The sequence below is a fragment of the Gadus macrocephalus genome, chromosome 4, assembly GCF_031168955.1.
Source record: "Gadus macrocephalus chromosome 4, ASM3116895v1".
NCBI classification, from domain to species: Eukaryota; Metazoa; Chordata; class Actinopteri; order Gadiformes; family Gadidae; genus Gadus; species Gadus macrocephalus.
The window spans coordinates 26,925,740-26,948,239 of NC_082385.1; the positions used below are offsets into that span (position 1 = coordinate 26,925,740).

General features: G+C 45.2%; 1 protein-coding gene across 1 annotated transcript in view; it reads right to left on the reverse strand.

Moving 5' to 3' along the window:
• The window catches only part of LOC132456458 (sodium-driven chloride bicarbonate exchanger-like), a 48,963-nt gene that overhangs the window by 489 nt on the left and 25,974 nt on the right, over window positions 1–22,500 (reverse strand). Inside the window, 17 exon segments of the mRNA XM_060050814.1 lie at window positions 1–1,171; window positions 2,866–2,988; window positions 3,379–3,443; window positions 4,270–4,392; window positions 5,849–6,022; window positions 6,338–6,406; window positions 6,987–7,238; window positions 7,972–8,133; window positions 8,504–8,617; window positions 10,832–10,993; window positions 11,518–11,623; window positions 13,139–13,384; window positions 14,393–14,526; window positions 15,326–15,500; window positions 18,965–19,065; window positions 19,515–19,661; window positions 21,391–21,478. The exon segment at window positions 1–1,171 is cut by the window's left edge and continues 489 nt beyond it. Of these exon segments, the coding sequence (XP_059906797.1) occupies window positions 1,096–1,171; window positions 2,866–2,988; window positions 3,379–3,443; window positions 4,270–4,392; window positions 5,849–6,022; window positions 6,338–6,406; window positions 6,987–7,238; window positions 7,972–8,133; window positions 8,504–8,617; window positions 10,832–10,993; window positions 11,518–11,623; window positions 13,139–13,384; window positions 14,393–14,526; window positions 15,326–15,500; window positions 18,965–19,065; window positions 19,515–19,661; window positions 21,391–21,478 (2,317 nt within the window). The 3' untranslated portion in view covers window positions 1–1,095.

Consider the following 22,500-nt stretch of genomic DNA (forward strand, 5'->3'; position numbering starts at 1 on the left):
GGTAACACACTTAAAGGATTAGCTTCTGCACTAGCAACAGTGGAAGCATGTCAATGGTTGACGCGTATGGACAGGAATCATAAATCAAAAACCTGCGGGTGACAAATGTAAATATATATATACATACATATAAACATACAGTATATCATGTAACTGAACACAGTGACCCATACGTTTGGGCAAACCTGACAGGAATGCAAAAAGCTTAACTAAGCTAATAGCACAACAAGTTCCTGTAGCTCAGCCGCCATGCTAGTTTTTGATAATGTTTAGTTTTTTTTTAAATCTTTTTTGACGCTGGCCCTCACCTGCCCGGATTTTTTTTCTATAAATGTGTCCTTTCTTGGCCGTAGAGATATATAACAGGGTAAGTGCTATACACTGATAAAAATAAAGACAATGAAGACAGTTTTTAAAGATAATTAAATGACATAGACTAGTGAGCTTTCTATGTCACAAAAGAACATTAAGATATACAGAATATATAAAATCTATATTTAATGCTTTCAAAAAATTACTAGTTTTTCTATATAGCCACTTGTATTAGATACCAGTGACGTGGGATAATATTGGCCCCTACATACGCAATTACGATTTGCCTAACTCTATCATGAGGTGCACCATCAAATAGCAGTAAAATTACATTTTACACAGGAATTCCACAAAATAGAGGATTACCCTGGCAGGCTTTTTTTAAACGTGAGGTTGCGTCTGAAAAAATATAAAAACATACAAAATACAAATGAGCTATAAAGTAAAATAATCTTTTTAAAAATTGTTTACTTGACTTGGCCCTTTTGGTCATGTAATGTCGTCAGAATTGGACCCTGCTTGTGTTGCTGGTATCACCCACATTTTTGATATACATAGAAAATAATCAAAATTTGTTCCCATTGGTGCAGCCCATTGACACTAACACATTGTTGCTGTTTTATTATTTGTTAGTTTTCGTTTTTTTTTTTTTTTTTCTTACACAAGTTGCACACAGACTTACGTGACAAAAAAACACAGTGCAGCACAGTACAAAGATGGTCAGAGTGTGGCACAGCTTTGTTTACTTAAAATCACTTCTTCCTGATTGGCAGCCCCCAGTCATCACAAACTCGTCTCCCGGTCCAAACTCTTGTCGTGTCTCCTTCGCTTGGGCTTCTTCTCCACACCACTCTGAATGCTGAAAACAAACCAATAAGTTATCAATAACTGAATTTATCAAGCAAACACTTTAATCCAAAGTGTATTACAGTGGAGTGTAGATAACCGGAGAGCAGGTATGGTTACGGCAGGGGTTTTCAAACTGTGAGGTGCGCTGCCCCTAGGAAGCACCAGAGTTCATCAGGGGGGGGGGGGGGGGGGGGGGCGTGACGTGAGAATATATATATTTTGAAATATCTTTAAAAATGACAAAGATGTTTAACATTTATAAATAATATGTTTAGTATGTGTAAAGAAAACGATCTTTAAAAACACAAAGATTTGGTGTGTAAAATAAACAGTGCAGCTCTTTATTTGTTCTCTGAGGGGGGTCTCACTCTCTCGCACTTTGAAAACCCATGGGTTAGGGCATCCTGCTCAAGGAAGCATACAGCTAGGTTGTCTACAGACAGCATACACTCTATCCATCCTTCTTAATACATCCAAGTCTAATCCAATGTTAAATCAAACCGGGCAGGAATCATGCAAAGAAAGCAGGCAGCGATGCTAGAAGATGCACTGGAACCATCCATGCATATAGCGATCACGACACGTTCCGCGTTCTTCACACAGTGCAGTGATACGCCCGCTGTAAGTGCAGGTCATTTGTCATGCAAAACAAAGATCCTTCATAGTAGGAGATACAGTTTTTGTTATTATTTCTTGTGCTCTCAATTGTGGTTAATACAAAAATACTGAAAAAGTGGTGACGATAGCAGGAATGCTGTTTGGGGAGAAAAAGCCATTGAGTTGTATTTTCTAAACTACCTGAACTAAGAGCTAAACTTTTTTATGATATACTATTATTCAATAGTTTTTCTTTTACTACTTAAAAAATATCTAATATTTAACACCAGAGGCGGTTAGCAACCTGGGGAGCAGTTACAAACCCCGGGCAAGCCTCATTACAGAGATCCGGATCAGTTCACTTTTTAGCGCATGCAAAATTAGAACAAAACACAACCGAAAGTAGTGTTAGTTCAACGGACGGCATGCCAAGGAAATGTCCATTGAAACTGACAACTTACCTTTGGGATTTCAGCTTCTGTAAGGTTAAGAGGGGGAGCTACAGGGTTGGGAATGGAATGAGAAAGGCAGGCAGGCAATTATCCACTGCATACAGGGAGGACGAACTACCTTACAACATACAAGCTAGGTATGTTGTGGTTCTCTAACCGAACCAGGTTATATTTACCCGACGAAAATCAAGTTGTTGGTGTATGAAGTCTGCAAGGCAAGGAGGGGGGACGTTTATGTATCCTAATGTTTGGGTCTATTTAAATCTTTCACTATTTTCCGAGACGATCTGGAAAAAGTGGTTTAGTTTCAAGAGTCAAATTTGAACCGTACCGCCATTGAAGGAAGTTAGCACAAGTAACAAATTGTGCTTATTTTTGTGCTTATTAATAGGAGCTAATCTCGTTTATCAGAAGCAACAACTACTACGCATTGGTTTTAATTAAAATGAACAAAAATCATAGCACTAGTTAAAACCAGATACGATTTTATCACTAGTAAAATCCAAAAAAATGGCTAACCTTTTTCAGCTAGTTAAAAGGAGCTAACGCCTTAGCGCTATGCAAAACTGGCTAAAATACTAGGGCTAAATAAACTTACCTAATCTCTCAGTGCCAGGTTAAACTAATTGACATGTGCTAAATAAAAGGAGCTAACCTCTTAGCACTGGGCTCCTGCTTGGCGGTTTCTGGGTTCACGCTCTTCCACACATTTCCAAAGGAGCCTTTAGACATCTCATCAGTGATGTTTACTGTAGCAGGATCGATGCCAGTATCACTCCTTTACAGCACACAGAAAGAAAGAAAGAAAGAAAGAAAGAAAGAAAGAAAGAAAGAAAGAAAGAAAGAAAGAAAGAAAGAAAGAAAGAAAGAAAGAAAGAAAGAAAGAAAGAAAGAAAGAAAGAAAGAAAGAAAGAAAGATAGGCAGAAGGAAAAAAAACTAAATTTAGCTACAGTATATGCATGACAAATAATACATAAATAGATGTAAATGCATTCCAACTTTAATGCCAAGAAAGCAAGGTAAAGGCTTTCACAAAAAGCAGGGCATAGAGATGCATTCCAAGTCCGCAACAACCAAAAAAAGCCTGCATTCTCTAAAGCTTTTCCACCAGGGATTCTACAATGACAGTGAAAAAGCACAAAGCGTTCAGCAATGCAAACGACTCACTTATAGTGACCCTCGAGGGGTAACTGGATGTTGCCTTCCTCCTCCACTATAATGCTGTGCTCCTCCTGCAGAGAACAAATGAGTCATGGTGTAAGCACAGTTCAGAGCTGCCTTGAATGCCTACATTGGGACCCACCGAAAAGGACACTGCATAGTATTCACTTTATAAAGCTCGCTAGTTTAAGAGGTCATTATGGACTGAGGTAGAAGTCACAGGTTGAGGATCCAAGCAGCTTTGATTAAAAGTCGCCCTTGCAAACCGCTCATACAATACCTCCAGTGAAGCTCTCATTTATTTTCCTTCTTCTTTTTTACCTTCTCCTTAATTTCCCTAATTTCCTTAATTTCCTCCACCGCATAATACTCATGCCTACCCTCTCAATGTTTCAGGGTGGTCAACACTTGATAAATACAGGTTGGTCGGATGGAATGCCCAGCGCCAACAGAATCTACTGTATCATCTATGATATCGACATAATACTAAAATGGCCCTCTCTACCAAACATAAATACAACAATCCCCAAATAGCTTCTTACACCATTGCTATTATGGTCCTGTTAGCTAACAGCTACATCATCCTGTTTGCTGTTGAAACGTTGCATTACGTAAGCAAGTGTTTAGCCCTGATCGTCTGAGGTAGCTCTAAATAGACATTAAAGGCTATGTGATCATTTAATTCAACTATTCTGAATAGTGTAATAAAAAGTGTGAATTTCAATAGCATCATATTGGACATTTTCTAAAAATGTTTTTTGAGTGACTCATTCAATGTGCGTGGCAAAAGCTTTGCAACACATCACTTCATGAATTACTCCAGGAGCTGGTCGGGGCTACACCGTTGATATTCTTGGCGATTTAAGCTCTCAGGGAATCGAACCCCCGGGCTGCTACCTCTTCCTCCGCATCCTCCAGCTTCTTCTTCTTCCACTCGGGCATGAGGTCGTCCAGCCAGCTCAGCTCGCGCTTGGTGAAGATGAAGTCCAACAGCTTCCGGATGAACACCAGAGCCAACACCTGGAGGTGAGGGGAATTACACAGGATATTAGTATTGTGATCGTAGTATAATATGCTTTAATTAGAACACATTTTTTAATTTGTGCAAAGCAAAACTGGTAACCCTTGACAAAAATAAACAGGTGATTTTTAATATCTTTGGGTAGCGTCTCCAATATCGATTGATTGCTTTGAGTGATCCCAGCCACACCTGCCTAAAGTCTTAAAGGACTTTGCCTACCACTATTCCCTACCACTATGGTGTCAGTAGCTTTAATGCAAATGAGCTGCTGCCCATTGACCAATGAGCTGTCAGACTGAACCACGGGATGGAGGAGAAGGGATTGTTGCCATTTGCGGACTCCAGGAGCTCTATATCTATACAATATAATGTAATATAATAATAATAATATTATATATGGGTATATATATAATATTATATCCAATATCACGGCCAAAAGCTATGTGCGCCTCGGATGATATTATGAATCATAAAGACTGCGTCTTAGGTCTCTGGTACTTCCACAACAAGTAAAAACTCGTTGTGGGGGATATCTCGGCCATGGTTGAGAAGAATTGGGGGAAAGGAACTTTGGCCTTGACTCTCTGAAGTCCATGGACCGCGACATGGAGGAGAAAGGGATTGTACTCCGGGAGCTGAGCTGCCGGACTGCCACCAAGCTCCCCCCGCCGGACCTGCCAGCTTTGGCGGCAGTTCAGCTCCTGGAGTACACCCGCCGGAGCAGCCGGGTAGCTTCGACGGCAGTTCAGCTCCCCGAGTACACCCGCCGGAGGAGCCGATGGCTCCGGCGGCAGTTCAGCTCCTGGAGTACATCGCCGGAGCTGCCGGACTGCGGGATTAGCTCGGCGGAAGTCCGGGAGCTCAGCTCCGGGAGTGCAATCCCATTCTCCTCCATGTCTCCTCCTGCGGACTCCCGCCGAAGCTTCGTTGCCAGCTCCGGCGGGGGGAATTCGGCGGCAGTCTGGCAGAGAAAGGGATTGTACTCCCGGAGCTGAGCTGCCGCCGAGTTCCCCCCGCCAGAGCTGCTCGTCCGCTGGTCCACAAAATCTTAGCTAGTCTCTGATTGGAGTGGAGTGGGGAAGTGGGAGGTAATATTAAACTGTTCCCGCTTCCTACGTAGGAGGGGGCGTCGAAACGGACTCGCTCGTTTGGTAACTGTAGGCGGGTTACTTCAGAAACGCATTTCTCACTCAAAAAATAATGTATGGACTTTTTCAAAGTTTGTATGCGTGTGGGAGTACCAAAGACCCAAAAACAACACCCCAAATCCCAGGAAAGGTGTTGTTTTCGTAATACGTCCCCAGTAATGAATGAATGAATGATTCTGTCACATTACGTTAGGCGGACCCCAGAAGCCAGGATCTTGTTATTTCATGGTCGTCGTCTTTAAGTAGCTCAAACAGTTTTGTGACTCCTGGGGACTCTCATTTTGAAGTATGTCTGCGTGGCTTGTACCATCATGGGGAAGACAATGGCGGCCCGGGAGGTCTTGATGATCCACAGCAGGGCGAGACAGGTGAGCTGGATGATGGTGAAGAGGTGCACCTTCCTCAAGGGCACGTGGCGGAGGTAGATGAAGTCGGGCTGATGCTTAGCGGGCATGCTGAACAGCTTGAGGCGGTCGAAGAACTACGAGAGCGAGAGAGACAGAGAGAGACAGAGAGAGAGAGAGTAAGAGAGAGAGAGCGAGGTTTTTATTTTCATGTAACATTTGAGTTTTAAGCTTTCCTAGACGTTAGCATTTTTCTGTAGTTTAAAATATAATTTAGAATAACTTTTATTCTACTTGAGTTATTCCAACTTTAACTTTAGCGAAAATATGCCACAAACCCCTTGATTTTGTTTTAATTAGTTTGGCAAACCCACGATATTGAGGAAAGGACTCTTACTTTGAAACAGGAAGTTTCCCCTTTGATAATCAGTGAGAGGGCTGTGTGAACTCACCTGTATGCCCCTGAGAGAGGAAGCCCCCATGTACAGGAACACTCCATACAGCACAGGCATGGGGATGAACTGGAGACGCACACAGAGTTCAATTAGCAAACTAATTAACCAATCAGCCAATGAACCAATGAGATACACGTTAAACAGCATCTTGTTTAGTAGTGTTTCCATTTAGCCAAGTTGTAAAAATGAAATATAATGTGTAATTATATAGTAATTACATAATTAATTTTTTGATTGGCTGAAATTGAGTTAAAAAGGATCTCGCAACAACAGCATTTGCGTGAGTGTGTGGGTGTGTTTTGTTATTGTGAGATACTGGGCATGAATATGAAATGTGTCTTCAAAACATATGTGTTTCTCTCTTTGTCACCTTGTGTGTACTGGCAGATATATTCAAAACCGCAAGTATTTCATTCGACTTGAGAATATACACATCGCTTTAGATGTTTACACACGGACACTCCGCTAAGTGGAGCCGAGGATCGAACTAGCAACCTTCCAGCTACCAGCCAACCTGCTCAACCTCCTGCTGCCACATGCCCGCCCCGACAATGACGTCGACATGTACGCGATTCTGCGAACACGTTTCTGCCGCCCCTTGACCCCTCCACGCCCCCCCCCCTCCCCCTCCCTCTCCTGGACCCACCTTGAGCACGGAGGTCATGAACACGGAGCAGCCCATGAGCACAAAGATCATGAGTCCGGTGAAGCGCTGCTCGCGGATGCCCAGAAACTTGGGCTGCTCGCCGGGCGCGGAGCACTCGGACTCCAGCTTCAGGCTGTTGACGTGGGAGATGGAGAGCACGGTGGCCGCCACGAACCACGGCAGGCCCATCACAGAGCACACGCCCAGCATTACGCCCACCACAAACAGGTCCAGGTGGTAGCCACAGCCTTTCTGCGGGAAGGGAACACAGGGAGGGAGGGGGGGACATTATGACATAGGGTAACCAGGTGATAGACACAGCCTTATGACACAAGGCGAAACAGGTTATAGACTCAGCATTATGAAACGGGGAGAACCAGGTGATAGACACAGCCTTATGACACAAGGCGAAACAGGTTATAGACTCAGCATTATGAAACGGGGAGAACCAGGTGATAGACACAGCCTTATGACACAAGGCGAAACAGGTTATAGACTCAGCATTATGAAACGGGGAGAACCAGGTTATAGACACAGCCTTTTTAAACAGTGGAACCAGGTTATAGACACAGCCTTATGACACCGGGGAAACCAGGTTATAGACACAGGCTGATGACACAGGGGAAAGCAGGTTGTAGCCATAGCCTTTATGTATTTGGGGGGGGGGGGGGCAGGTTATAGACACAGCCTCACAGGGGGAACCAGTTTATAGACACAGCCTTTATGTGTGGGTCAAGACACAGGGAGGTCGGGGGGGAACCAGGTTTTAGACGCAGCCTTTCTGCACGGGACAGAACTCGGGGGGGGGGAGGGGCCCCAGGTTACGCCTAGCCCAGACCTGAACGATAAGAAAAAGTCTGCTCATTGAGTAACAACCACACGTCCACACATCTCTCATCATCATTGCCTCCCCAGTGGGCTACCTGCGACGGAGGTTGACTGCTCTCATTATTCACGGTAACATCTAGGAGCTGAGTCCTCCTACCTTGAGCTTGTGCTCCTTGCGGTTGATGATGACGGCGGTGATCTGCTGGTCCATGAAGATGAGGATGGTGCAGAGCAGCGCGGGGATGACCGTGATGATGGTGGTCCACCAGGGGTTTGGCCCCACCGGGTTGATGAGCCAGCCCCGGTCGTCCCTGGTGGGCTGGGGGGGGGGGGGTGGGACACGTTTTGGGGGTTGGTCAGCCAGTGGTGTCCCAACGGGTCTAGGATTTAACTATCCTGATAGGACCACACTGTGGTCTGGGTTTGTGGGTTAAGTAATATTTCTTTCTTTCTTTTTAAATACATTTTTTTATTGATGTGTTTATGTAAAGCATTTATTAAAAAAGAAAAAAAATTGGTTCAACAAAGTGAATAAAATCTTTCATCAGTAACTTTTGTCAGTGAATTGTTGGGATAAAAAAAATACTTCATCAGATATTCGCTCAATCATTTACACATTTACCTTAGTCAAAAGTGATTGCTGTGGTCGCAGAAAATGGCGGGTTATAAAAGAGAAGGGAGGGACTTACTTTGAACTTGCTGGGCACCTGTAGCTTGGGCGAGGGGATGCCCAGGCCGTAGTCCACCAGCACCATGGTCAGGATGGTGATGAACACCGCAAAGTCGCTGATGATCGCACGCACCTTTCGGAGGAGAAACCCAAACGCTTCAGCCAACAGTTGCGGTGACCTACATTTCATACATGATGGAAACTGAAATAGACTGAGAATTTCTTCAATAGTTTTTTATGTCACCTGAAAGTCTGAATACTCATGTTATTAATGCACACAAAGGAGTTAGAGATCGTGAGTTATTTGCAGGCCAGCAGGGGGCGGTAGCTTACAGCGCATCTCAAACAAAACGTGTCCTCTCAATGATAACTCGTACAAGCAGACTGAGTAGACACGACACAAAACAGACTGCAGCGTCGTCTGCTGTTCGCCATAAACACAACCAGTAGATGGCGCCATTTGTTCCAAAATAACCTCAAGTGTAAACAAAGAGTGACAAGAAGACCATATTTGGCGGGGAGCGGTTGAATTAGATTAAATAACTCATTCGGTGATTGACCAAACTAATCAGTTTGGCTCGTCTGGAATTAAAGACGCTCAGATATAAAGACAGATATGAGACAGAGACGGAGATAAGCGTGCAATCTGGCCAGTGTTGTAAACACGACTTTGGAACGGCTTGGATACATTATGCAGATTGAGAGTATCCCAAAGCACAGTGCGTGGGATGTGAAGTCCCACTTTATCCACACAATCACACTTAAACAATCAGTGTTCCAGGGGGAAATGATTAGGCCTACCAACAATGCACATAAAGGGAATTTTAAAACCTCTCAGTTGATTTGGCATGCGGTTCATGTCATTAATCAAAGCTTTCGGCTCTGACCCATTTACAAGCCAATCCTCGACACGGGAAGAGATGGATCAATAAATAATTGATACTAACATAAATATAAATGTATATATATATGTCCTTGCAGACTAAAGTACATGGGGTGACAGTAGGCCTACATCAGCCACACAAGTAAAGTGCACTTAGCCAGCGGAAAGTTAGTACAATGCAACACGACACAATCTCCCCGCAGCACTACAGGAGATCAACACTATTGTGTGTGTCAGTGGGTGTGTGGCCATGTTTTTATGTGTACTCACACACAAAGCCACCGTGTGTGTGTGTGTGTGTGTGTGTGTGTGTGTGTGTGTGTGTGTGTGTGTGTGTGTGTGTGTGTGTGTGTGTGTGTGTGTGTGTGTGTGTGTGCGCGTGTGCTTGTGCGTGTGTGTGTGTGTTTATATGTGTTTGTGTATTTTATATATATATGCAATACTATTATGTGTTGCATAATCAAAATGTATTCATAAAGTAGAGTTAAAAGGCTGATTGGGTTCTTAATCGTTTTTATTGAGCCTCAAGTGCTTTTACCACTGCATCAAAAAAATGTATTGTCAATAAATTGACAAATCCCTTTTCACAAAAATAATAGTTCCAATAAAACCAGAAGCTCTTTCTCGAACCTTAGGACCAGGATTCTAACATTTTCTTGCAGCGGAGAGCGGAGATTCACATCCTGACCTTTGCGATAAGGAACGACCACAGCGATGAGGTCACGCTGCCAAGCAGAGCCCGTTGAGCTCGGGCGTTATATGGTCAGAGCGTCTGTATAAATGGCGGTTGTTTTCCTCCAGGGCTGTTGCTTTCTCCATGTCTGCCCGACTCTGCCTCTCTCTTCGTGCGTTTGTTCTATTGCGTTGGCTATCCCTCAAACGTTTCCCAGTGACGTCGAGACCATCCTATCGCAGTGCTTGCAGAGGACTAGTTTCCGTTCAGCGATTCCTTTTCCGCAACCCAGCTAGCAGTAGCTGGCTTCACTTCACTTTACTGCACGCTGTGTTTGAGATAATGCACTCTGGCGTGTCACGTGCGTGGCGCGCCAGGGTAATTAGGTGCCTTTTGCGGAGGAATTAATGCGTCTGGGGATCAGTGCCGCAACGCATCTATAATACATGATCGTTGATTTTCTTTTACATTTGAACTGATGTGGGATTGTAAATGTTCGGGTGTGTTTATCTCTGCCGGTGTGTTTCTCTTTGTATGGTGTGTGTCTGTTTGAATATTCCTTTGCGTGTGTGTGTGTGGGATAGGTGTATCACTGTGCACGTGTGTGTGTGTGTGCGTGTGTGTGTGTGTGTGTGTGTGTGTGTGTGTGTGTGTGTGTGTGTGTGTGTGTGTGTGTGTGTGTGTGTGTGTGTGTGTGTGTGTGTGTGTGCGTGTGATCATGCGTGTGCATGCTTGTCTACATTTATGTGTGTGCGTGCATGTGTGTATGTGCGTGCGCGGGCAGGCCTCACCTTGGTGGGGAAGTAGCGGCTGGTCTTGAACTCCTTGAGGAAGGCGGACATGAGGACGGTGGAGAAGAACAGCACCACACACCAGAACAGCACGTCGGGGATGTAGGGCCCGTGGGGGCCGCACGCCGACCCCACAAAGTCCCCGTGGAACAGGTTGCACTCCTGCACAAGAGGGCCGGGGTGGGGGTTGAGGGGAAGTCATTGGACGTAAAGCAAACAAAACAAAACAAAAATTGTTTCGGGGTATGATTTGATGTTTACGGTCACCGCCATTGTTCGCGATGTTTTGGAAATATAATTTGGAAATAATCCATGTTTAGCACATTGAGGGTGGTAGTCTATAAATATATATATATATGTATATGTATATATATATATATATGTGTGCAATCCCTAATAACTCTTTAAGGAAGTAACTCTGTCAAACAGGCCCTCTCAGAGTACGTACGTACTATATGTTTTGGTGGGGCCTACTCTTTTAAACACCTGATCATCCCTTCCTAGTAACGTATAGAACAGAACATGACACCCAACTACACCACAGAATTTATGTTGACAATACATTGCCTCATTCATCAGAGGCTTTAAAGAGGCTTTTTGATGACGCCATCGTCATTACGATACACAACACACCGTACACGCCAGAGCCTTATAAGGAGAAACAGGAAATGGGGCGGAGTCCTTACGTCGACCTCCAGCATGGTCCAGTTGACCTGGGAGGCTGTGATGTTCCTGTCCTCCCAGGACAGGAGGGTGGCGTTGCTGGGGTCCCTGGGCTCCACACATGCACACCTAGGGGGCCATACACTCAAATGAGTCATGTCCCCAGCTATGTGTGTGTGTGTGTGTGTGTGTGTGTGTGTGTGTGTGTGTGTGTGTGTGTGTGTGTGTGTGTGTGTGTGTGTGTGTGTGTGTGTGTGTGTGTGTGTGTGTGTGCGTGTGTGTTTGTGTTCATGTGATTGTGTGTGCGTGCACTTGTGTTGTGCGTGTGTGTGTGTTTGTGTGTGCCTGTGTTTGTGTGGGTGTGTGCGTATACGTGTGTTGTGCGTGTGTGTGTGTGTGTGTGGCTGTATTGTGTGTGCATTATTTGTACTTTAAACACGTCGCCATCTTTCTCATCTGTAGTAAAAATAGAACAACATCTACCCATGGGAAATTCACCAAACTGAAAATGATACAATAACAAAAAAAAAGTGCGGCCCGCCCAGGTTTTAATCACACCACGGTGTGGCCATCACATTAGACACAGCGCAGAATCTGTCCCGCTCTCACGACCGGCTTAAAAAACTAAATACAGCACTTTTGGCGCTACGCTTTGGCGTTGGATTATGGGTCCACACGGAGCAGCGTCCATTAGGGGATGACCCAAAGCCCACGCCCCCCCCCCGCCCGCTCAGGGGATAGACAGTTCAGTTCACCATCACATTTTCAGAGTCCATTTTTAACCCTTTAATTTTTCAATATTTGGCAAGGAATATTATAAGGTATCGACCCATGTGTAAAGGGCAAAAACCTTTTCTATCGTTCAACTTCTAACACTGACTACAGACTTGAGGATGCGCACAATTGGTGACATCACAACAACAACCCATCGTAGGCCAACAGGCCTGTACAAAGGGTAAAGGTACTGCGTGGGCGGTTTGTTACTGTAATGGTCCTTACAAGTCCTTCATGGGAGAGCTGTTTTAAGGCTAATTATAAGTGGTCTCCCGCCAGTACTCGCGGGAGGGGTTCAAATGCCGCATGTGCAAATACAAAGTGGGACGTGTGTTCGTTATAGTCACTCACTAATCCTGGCTGGGAGGTGCGTTTGATTAGTAGTACTTACAAGTCCTTTGTCGGAGGAGTTAAGCGGCGGCGCATAGGCGTAACGCGTGGGAGGTGCGCTGGGTGCGCTAGATATAGTCACTCACTAGCCCTGGGTGGGAGGTGCGTTTGATTCATTGTATTTGCAAGTCCTGTGTGCTTACGAGTACCGAGTTAAAAGTGAGTTCGATATAGTGATGTCACTGGTGGGAGGTGTGTTTTATTCATTGTACTTGCATTTCCATCCGTGTGAGGAGTTAAGCGGCGCTGCATACAAGTACCCAGTGAGAGGTCAGTTTGCACAAGTAATGCGTGGGAGGAGTTTAGACGGTGCTTACGAGTACCAAGTTAAAATTGCGTCAGATATAGTCACGAGGGAGAGGTGCGTTTGATTCGTCTTACTTGCAAGTCATTTGTGGGAGGAGGGAAGTGGCACCGATTACGAGCCCTTTGTGAGCGGTGAATACCCAGTTAGAGGTGCGTTAGATTCGCGGTACTCACGAGTACTGCGTGAGCATCTGCAGGTTGTTGTTCTTGTTGATGGGGTAGTGGTGGCCCAGGTGCAGCAGCTTCTCCAGGGCCTCGTAGATGAAGATGATGCAGATGAGCGAGGCGAAGGCCTCCTCGGTGAAGCGCGTGATGTAGCACACCAGGGAGCTGGCGTCGGTGGCCACCAGCAGCAGACACAGGAAGGACGTCCACAGCCCGATGCAGGCCCGCAGGGACAGGTAGGACAGCCCGTACTCCCTGGTAGGACACACACGCACACAGGCACACACACACACACACACACACACACACACACACACACACACACACACACACACATAAACACACACACACAAGCATATACACACACAAACACACACACACAGACACAAGCACACACACACACGCAAGCATACACACACAAAAGCACATACACACACACACACACACACACACACACATGCATTCACACAGATGAAAACAAAACCACGATGTTTAGATAATAGATTTCTCTTAAAAATATGAAAAGGGCTAATATTTCAAAAGGTACGATATGTAACATTTTAAAATGGGGGCTGCATTCAAATCACAATATTGGAGAGAGTTGTCTCCGGCCGCTTCTCCCCAGACTCAAAGTTCATGCCAAGTTGAGGACCCTGACTGCTCATGAGCACACGATGAGGCGAGAGCTACGTGTATTTGCATGTTATATACCAGTTCATGCAGCCTCCATCTTGAAATCTTTCAGGGCTCTGAGCTGTCTCCATCTTTCAAAGGCAACTCCAAGATGAACCCGTGTTTTAACAGGGCTCTGGTCATTTTTAGCTTTTTAGGTCAAGTACAATTATGTAAAATCTCAGTTGATCCAGTTCGTCTGCTCCCTTTCATGGCTGCGGCACGCTGTGTTTGTGTGCCACTTTGTTTCATATCTGGCAACCCGGGATAGTGAGTCACAACACACAGTGGCAAAAACAAATAAAATGTACAGCCTGGAACAGACATTTCAAACTAGATAAAAACTGGCTGAAGCATTGCTGTCGGCGAAGCCTGCGTTTCGCCTTAGCATGTTTCCTTGATCGAATAACACCTAATAACAATACAATAAGCCATTCCCAGGTGAGTTACAAGGAGGTGCTTTTATTTTGAAAGAACCAACCTAGTCTCAGGTTATTAAAAGAATAGTAGCACCTCTTAGCTTGTGATAGGCGAATACGTGCTATTATTTTGGAAATGCAAATAAAGATTAGGAGGTGGAGGAGGACATACTTGCAGAACTTGAATAGGATCTTCTCAAAGACCAGCACGGGCCCGGTGCTGCCCAGGATGGTGAGCGGCTGGCCCGCGAACAGAGAATAGGCTATTCCTGTCATGGACGCCCCAAACAGAGACTCTATGGCACTCTATAGAGGGGGGGGGGGGGGAGAGAGAGAGAGAGAGAGAGAGAGAGAGAGAGAGAGAGAGAGAGAGAGAGAGAGAGAGAGAGACAGAGAGAGAGAGAGAGAGAGAGAGAGAGAAAGGAGAGTGAGGGGGAGAGAGAGAGAGAGAGGAAGGGAGAGTGAGGGGGAGAAAGGAGAGTGAGGGGGAGAAAGGAGAGAGAGAGAAGATAAGGAACATGCTTACTTCTAAGGAAGTAAACAAACAAATAAACTAAAAAAGCCAGATAAATAAAACATCAATAAATCAGTAAATAAAGACTTAGTCTAAAAGCTGTATTCGTCATGTGTGAGTGTGTAAAAGATAATCCTGTTGTGCTTACACCACAGACGGTATAAAATAGGTCTACACTGATGAGAAATAACACATGTTACAGGAGCGCCAAACGACTAGATTTCACGGTAAATTTCCTCTGCCACACTACACACCTACAACATTTTCAAATAATTATGATTTTAAAAACACATATTTTCGTCTTCCATTTTCTACCAATTTGGTTCTGAATTAGTGCTCCCTCTTGAGTTATCATTAACATATTATATTGTCGATAACAGTCTGCGAAATTGCAGGGTGCAATTATGTTTCCACTTCCAAACATTAATTATTATTATTTATTTTTTAGTGTCTACCATCAAATTCTATTTTTTTTAAGTCTTCATTATCATTCCCGCCAAAACCCCTCGACCATCATTCACCCGGTGGCCATTTTGGTTCCAAACCCTGTGCGTAGAATCGAAACAGCAAGTGGGTTGAGGTGTCACTCACCACGCGGCCCTCGGTGGCCTCGCCCAGCAGCCCGCCGAAGGTGATGACGGGCGACATGCAGGCGCAGTAGAGGAAGAGGAAGGAGGCCAGGCACTGGAGGCTCAGGGCGTCCGTGTAGTCCGACAGGTAGTGCGGCGCCTTGCGCTTGATGTCGTTGAGGAAGCCGCCCATGAACCTGACAAAGACACCGGGGGCTGGTGATAGGAGCGATAGTAGCTCAGGAGGTAGAGCGGGTTGACTGGTAACCAGAAGGTTGCTAGTTCGACCCCCGGAGTGGTTGCTAGACACACCCCGGAGTGTCGAGGTGTCCCAGAGCAAAGACGCCTCACGCTAACTGCTCCTGATGAGCTGGCTGTCGCCCTGCGTGGTTGACCTCCGCCGTCGGTGTGTGAATGAATGGTTGTAAGTTGCTACGGATAAAAGTGTCAGCAAAATCCCTTAAAGTTAAATGAAAAATATGTTGTCTGTGCATCTTAAACCTCCCTGGGATTTTCTTAAAGGGGAGGTGGACCCCTGTTTCAGTGGCAGGAGTTTTTTTTTTACAGATAATTTCCCTGTGCATCACTTCTTACAGCCAAAGCATGATCATGACCTACGGTGACCTTTACCCTGACTCTGAAGGACGATTCAATATAAAAAAACATATTTAATGGAATGAAGCCGTACGGATAAGCATTTTTGTGAAAAAAGTCATTGATGTAAAAGGACTGGTTCAAGGCATGTATGCAAAGAACCACCTAACCCTATCTCTAGACACATTAACCTAACTGTACTGAACCCAAAACAGCTCCTCCCCTAAACATTTTGGTAACAATACTTGAGAGGACTTTAATCATCCAATCCTTGCAGGCCAGGTCTGGACCTCACATCCTTATTGGCTGTCTGTTAAGCGTCGGCTTTTCAAAAAAAGGCTTAAAAACACATAGAGTGGAACACACATTAGCGCAGTAATGGCTAGCTCCTTAGATGTTTATATTGGTTAGTAATAGGTGTTGTTGCCTGTCAAGGTTGTTCTGTACTTGATGCAATCTCAGCATTGCAAGTGCATCTTGGTGTGGAGGGGATGTGAGTGTACACGTGATCGCAGTGGGGAAATTGGGAAATTGTGCATGTGGATGATTGTGTGTGTGTGAGTGTACAAATTCATCCATCCTTCCATACCATGACACATGTGTTCATCCATCGATCATTTATATTACACCATTCAGCCTGAGGGAGAGAGAGCGAGAGAAGAGAGAGAGAGGGGGAGAGAGAGAGAGAGCGAGAGAGAGAGAGAGAGAGAGAGAGAGAGAGAGAGAGAGAGAGAGAGAGAGAGAGAGAGAGAGAGATGGGATTAGAGAGACAGAGACAGAGACCGACAGAGAAACAGAGTGAGTGAGGGAGACAGACAGAGAAACCGAGAGAGAGAGAGAGAGAGAGAGAGAGAGAGAGAGAGAGAGAGAGAGAGAGAGAAAGAGAAACAGAGAGAGTCAGACAGAGAGTCAGACAGAGAAACAGAGAGAGAGAGAGAGAGAGAGACAGAGACAGAGAGAGACAGATAGAGAGACAGAGAGAGTCAGACAGAGGAACACAGAGAGAGAAAGCGAGACCACTCAGACTGCAGCGGGCTGCATCGCGAGGGACCGCAGAAGCGATAGCCAGAGGCAGTGCCATGGCAACGGCAGCAGCCTGTGCTTTCTACCGTACGGTGTCAGGCCGAGGCAGTGATGCCCCCTCCCGGGGACGGCTGAGAGGGGTTGAGAGGTAGGGGGTGTTGTAGAGGATGGGGGGGGGGGGGGGGGGGGGGGGGTTGGTAGTACTAGCCCCTGGCTCCTAGCCAGTCTCACTTGACATAAAGCGTTCAGCCAGCATGCATCTTTTACTACGCTGTTATGACACCTGCTGCGTAGCTAGCGGCTATCTTCGTAGCGCGCTGCTGTAGAGCAGCTGGTAGTTAGTAGCTGTTACCTGTATTCATAGCGAGCAGCTAGTGGAGTAGGGTTAGGAGATAGCTGCTAATGGCAGCTAGTAGCTCCCCAGTGGCTATATATCATAAGCAATCATATACCAATGGGATTTGTGGCTACAACAATTATTTAAATTAGTGAGTTAACATTGCTTTAATAGGCATGTGTTGAATGTGTTTGTCCTGTGAGATAATAAACCTTCGTCATCTCTGTTTTGGCTGAACGTTTGACTGGCGGTTCATTTGGGGGGGCGGGGCGTATTGGGTCTCTCATACATCAACGTCATCTGGTGTTTAAATAATTAATGACAGAGAACACGACCGCAATCCCGTCCCCGGATAAGAGGTTAGAAGATGAGGATGAAAGAGAAGGAAGTGGAAAAGTGTGAGTGCTTTTTACTGGAATATTCATTTGTAAGATAAGTGAATGTGAAGAGCAGGTCGGGAGAGGACGTTTGTGTGGGAATGTTGTGTATGAGGGAAACAAATGTACGATCCATCAGGACGCAGGGTTAGCCTGGGAACCAGACGAATCTTAACATCTTTATTTTGCTTTTTCTGGCAGAGGGTTTGGACCACCTCCCAGAGACCTGAGGAGCACCTTATGGACAGCCCTATGGGAGAGCCCTATGGAAAGCCCTATGGAAGAGCCTATGGAAGAGCCCTATGGAAGAGCCCTATGGGAGAGCCCTATGGGAGAGCCCTATGGGAGAGCCCTATGGAGAGCCCTATGGAAGAGCCCTATGGGAGAGCCCTATGGAAGAGCCCTATGGGAGAGCCCTATGGGAGAGCCCTATGGAGAGCCCTATGTGAGAGCCCTATGGGAGAGCCTATGGTAGGAGGCTATTGGAGGAGCCTATGGTAGAGCCCTATGGGAGGAGCCTATGGAGGAGCCTATGGGAGAGCCCTATGGGAGGAGCCTATGGCAGTGCCCTATGGGAGCACCCTATGGGAGCGCCGTGGCGGCACGTTTCACTGCATGTCACAAGTTTCATTGTTCTGATTGGTTGTCGGTCTCTCCAATGGCGTCCAGAGGTATTTTGGTCTGCGGACGTCGGTCACGCCCCTTGGGAATGGGAAATTAACTGAGAGGTTCAAGACTGTGACGCGTTTGGTGATGTCAAGGTACCACTGGGTCTCATTTTGATTGACACCACGTTTCTCTGTTCCCTGTCCTGGATTCCCCTCTCTCGTTTCCCTCACACACAGACACAGACACACTTAATCTCTCTTGCTATCTCGTCCTCACTCTCTCACACACAGACACGCAGACACACTTACTCGCTCTCTATCACTCTCTCACCTTCTCTCACACACAAGCACAGACACACTTACTCTCCCTCTCCTGCTATCTTTCGCTCTCTCAAACACAAGCACACTTACTCCCTCTCTCTCTCTCTATCTCTCTCTCTCACACAAACACACAGACACACACACACACACACACACACACACACACACACACACAAATACACACACACTCAGACACACACTGTCTGTCTGTCTGTCTGTCTGTCTGTCTGTCTGTCTGTCTGTCTGTCTGTCTGTCTGTCTCTGTCTCTCTCACTGTCTCTCTCTCTCTCTCTCTCTCTCTCTCTCTCTCTCTCTCTCTCTCTCTCTCTCTCTCTCTGTCTCTCTCTCTGTCTCTCTCTCTGTCTCTCTCTCCGTCTCTCTCTCCCCCTCCTCCCTCCTACCTGCCGGTGCGCTGGAGCTCAGGTCCTCCGTGCCCCTCACCGTCCTCAAGCTCCCCCAGGTCCGTCAGCCCGTTGGGAAGGGGCGGGACCTTCCGCTTTTCCTGTGTGGGGAACACGGCTGTCAATCATACCTGGCAGTTACACATGGTCACACACAGCTGGTTTGATGTGATTGGTATGATTTAGTGGGCACTAAACGTGACCTTCATAAGAAAAGTCTAGCATGGCGATCCGGTAAGTATGGTAAAATAAACCCATCTTTTGACATGGCTACTTACTAAAGAAATCAATCATTTGATACAAATAGAACAACAACAAAAGATTTGATTGATATAAAAAATATTCACTGCTACCGTAATTTATTCAAAATTTCTGTAATTCATGCATTCATTCATTCATTTCAGTAGCCTAGGTTACAGTGCATTTACGTTTGTTCAGGACTTTCCAGTTTGAGTACTAAAAGGCAGCGTTTCACCAAACTCAGACTCCCATGATGCCTTGTTTCGTACAAGCCCTCCATGGTACCCAGTTGAAGTGCGTCCATGGGTACCTGAGAGGGAACGTTCTTGGGGGGCTCTATCCTGATGGAGGGGTCCCACTCCCCGGGGGGCAGGACCGTCACCTGGTCCAGGAACTCGTCGATTCCAGCCACCAGGTCGGTGCGGTCCTTGGCCTTGTACGCCACGTCGTGGAACACCTGGAGAAAAGGTCACGTTTCAAATAAAAGTCCCCCTTTAGGGCTAACAATGAAGGCTGCCAAGAGGTCAAGTTTCAAAATAAAAGTCCCAATTTAATGCTTACATTGAAGGCTTCCCAGGGCTCATGTTTAAATATAAAATCCCACATTTAAAGCTTACACTGAAGGCTGCCAAGAAGTCACATTAAAAAAAAAATCCCCATTTAAGGCTAATACTGAAGGCTGCCTAGGGGTCACGTTTCTAAATAAATGTCCCCATTTTAAACTAACACTGAAGGATTCCAAGAGGTCCCATTTTTAAATGAAAGTACCCATTTAAAGCTTACACTGAAGACTAAAAAGAGGTCACGTTTCAAAATAAAAGTCCCCTTTTTAAAGCTAACACTGAAAGCTGCCAAAGGGGTCACATTTCAAAATTAAAGTCCCCCCTTGAAGCTAACAATGAAGGTGGCCAAGGGGTCACATTTCAAAATAAAAGTCCCCAGTTAAAACTAACACTGAAGGCTGCCAAGGGGTCCTGTTTCAAAATAAAAGTCCCAATTTAAGCCTAACAATGAAGGCTGCCAAGGGGTCCTGTTTCAAAAGAAAAGTCCCCATTTAAGGTTAACACTGAGGGCTGCCGAGAGGTCACGTTTCAAAATAAATGTTGTAAATTAATGCTAACATTGAAAGCTGCCAAGGGGTCACGTTTCAAAATAAAAGTCTGCATTTAAAGCTTAAACTGAAGGCAGCCAGGAGGTCACGTTTCAAAATAAAAGTCCCCCGTTGAAGCTAACACTGAATGTCACAAAGAGATGCCGTTAAACCACTGGTACTCCATGTCAGGTACGCCAGTCATGGGACACCTGGCCAAGAGAGCCTTTGAAAGATAAAAGTCCCCCCTTAGAGCTATTAGTGATTTTTTGCCAAGAGGTGACCTTTCAAAATAAAAGTCTCCCCCATCAGACAAAAACAAGTTTGAGCTTTTGTTGCAGCTTTGTATTTTTTGCTTGACAAATGCGTTGTTAATATTGTAGGAATTCAATTTAGAATTATGTTAAAACCCATTTTGCTGCAGCCTATATATATATATATATATATACACAAGAGCTTCACCTAGAAAAACAAAACACTGACAAAGTTAAAACTAGGAACAAGAAAGCATCATTATACAACTGTATTATAATTGTTAATATGGTTCAGCAGCGATGTATTGTGACCTGCTGTGAACTAGGGCTGCTCGATTATGGGAAAAATCATAATCACGATTATTTTGGTCAATATTGAAATCACGATTATTCAAACGATTATCTTTGAGTCTGAAAACGTGTTGTATTTATTCACCATGTCTCTCCCAAAAAAAAACGTTGTAACTGAGAACTTTGAAATCACGCCTTAAAAAATACACAAAATGGTCAAAAATAAAATGTTCCAATCTAAAATGATATACAGATATGTGTCCAGCTGTTCTGACCTTTCTATAAATCATTAAAAAAAAATAAAAAAAATAAAAAAAATAATTAACAAAAAATCGGATAACTCGATTATGTTAATTTTCTGATCGTTTGACGCTAAAATCGTAATCGCGATCAAAATTCGATTAATCGCCCAGCCCTACTGTGAACCTTGGGTACCAGACAAGAGCAAAAGTGCTTCTCCAGCCGTTTGGATTTTGAAATCCAAACACCACGCGGTATCAGGTTCAAGGTTGGGTGTGCTTTTACCCTGAAAGGCACAGAATCATCCTCACCTCATCTGTCATCAGGGTGGCGATGGAGCGTCCGATCTCGTGGTACTGCGGCCCTTTACCCAGGGGGCCGAGCAGGATGAACAGGAACCTGAGGAGAGTCAGGGGTCAGGGGTCAGGGGCAAGGGTCAAAGAACTGTTTTTACATCACACATGATGGGGAATATTATGCTACCCCCCAAAAAACAATAGAGAGAGATAGAGTGAGACAGAGAGAGAGAGAGGAGAGAGAGAGAGAGAGAGAGAGAGAGAGAGAGAGAGAGAGAGAGAGAGAGAGAGAGAGAGAGAGAGAGAGAGAGAGAAAGAGAGAGGGTGTGAATGCCTATTGCCATAAGCAGCAGAGAGACATTGAGTGACTACATTGTGGGTGTATGCCACATCAACTTTGGATTATTTATATTTTATATATTTCTATATTTTGGTTATTTATGAAGACCTTATGCCAACCTTTTGAAAGCTTCTTCAAGGGTGAGAGAGAAACCATGAGAGATAGAGAGACTGAGAGACTGACAGAATGTCACGTAGACTTGAGAATGGAGGCATGCATCAGAGCTACAAACTCTCAGAGAGACTCACTCACACACCCAACACTTGATAGAGAGACAGAGAGAGAAGATGAGACAGGGAGTGAGAAGGAGAGAGCGAGAGAGTGTGAGAGAGAGAGAGAGAGAGAGAGAGAGAGAGAGAGAGAGAGAGAGAGAGGGGCATACAGTAAGAGAGAGAGACAGACAGAAAGAGAGCGAGAGTATGAGAAAAGACAGAGACAGACAGACAGAGAGAGTCAAGTGTGTTTACTCAAGCTGCTAATGTTTTTAATACCATTAAAAATGGAACAGAGAGAGAGACATTCAGAAAGAGAGAGAGCGAGAGGTGTGAATGGAAAAATAGGAGGCAAAAAGAGAAGAGGAAAATGGAAGGAGACAAAGCAGGACTATACAGGACGAAGAGAGAGAGAGAAAGCAATATAACACCCTGACGGAGTGACCCTGACGGATAGAGATAAAGTAAGAGAGTGAGAGACGTTCAGAGAGAGAGAGAGAGAGAGAGAGACAGACAGAGACAGAGTGACATTCAGAGAGAGAGAGAGAGAGAGAGAGAGAGAGAGAGAGAGAG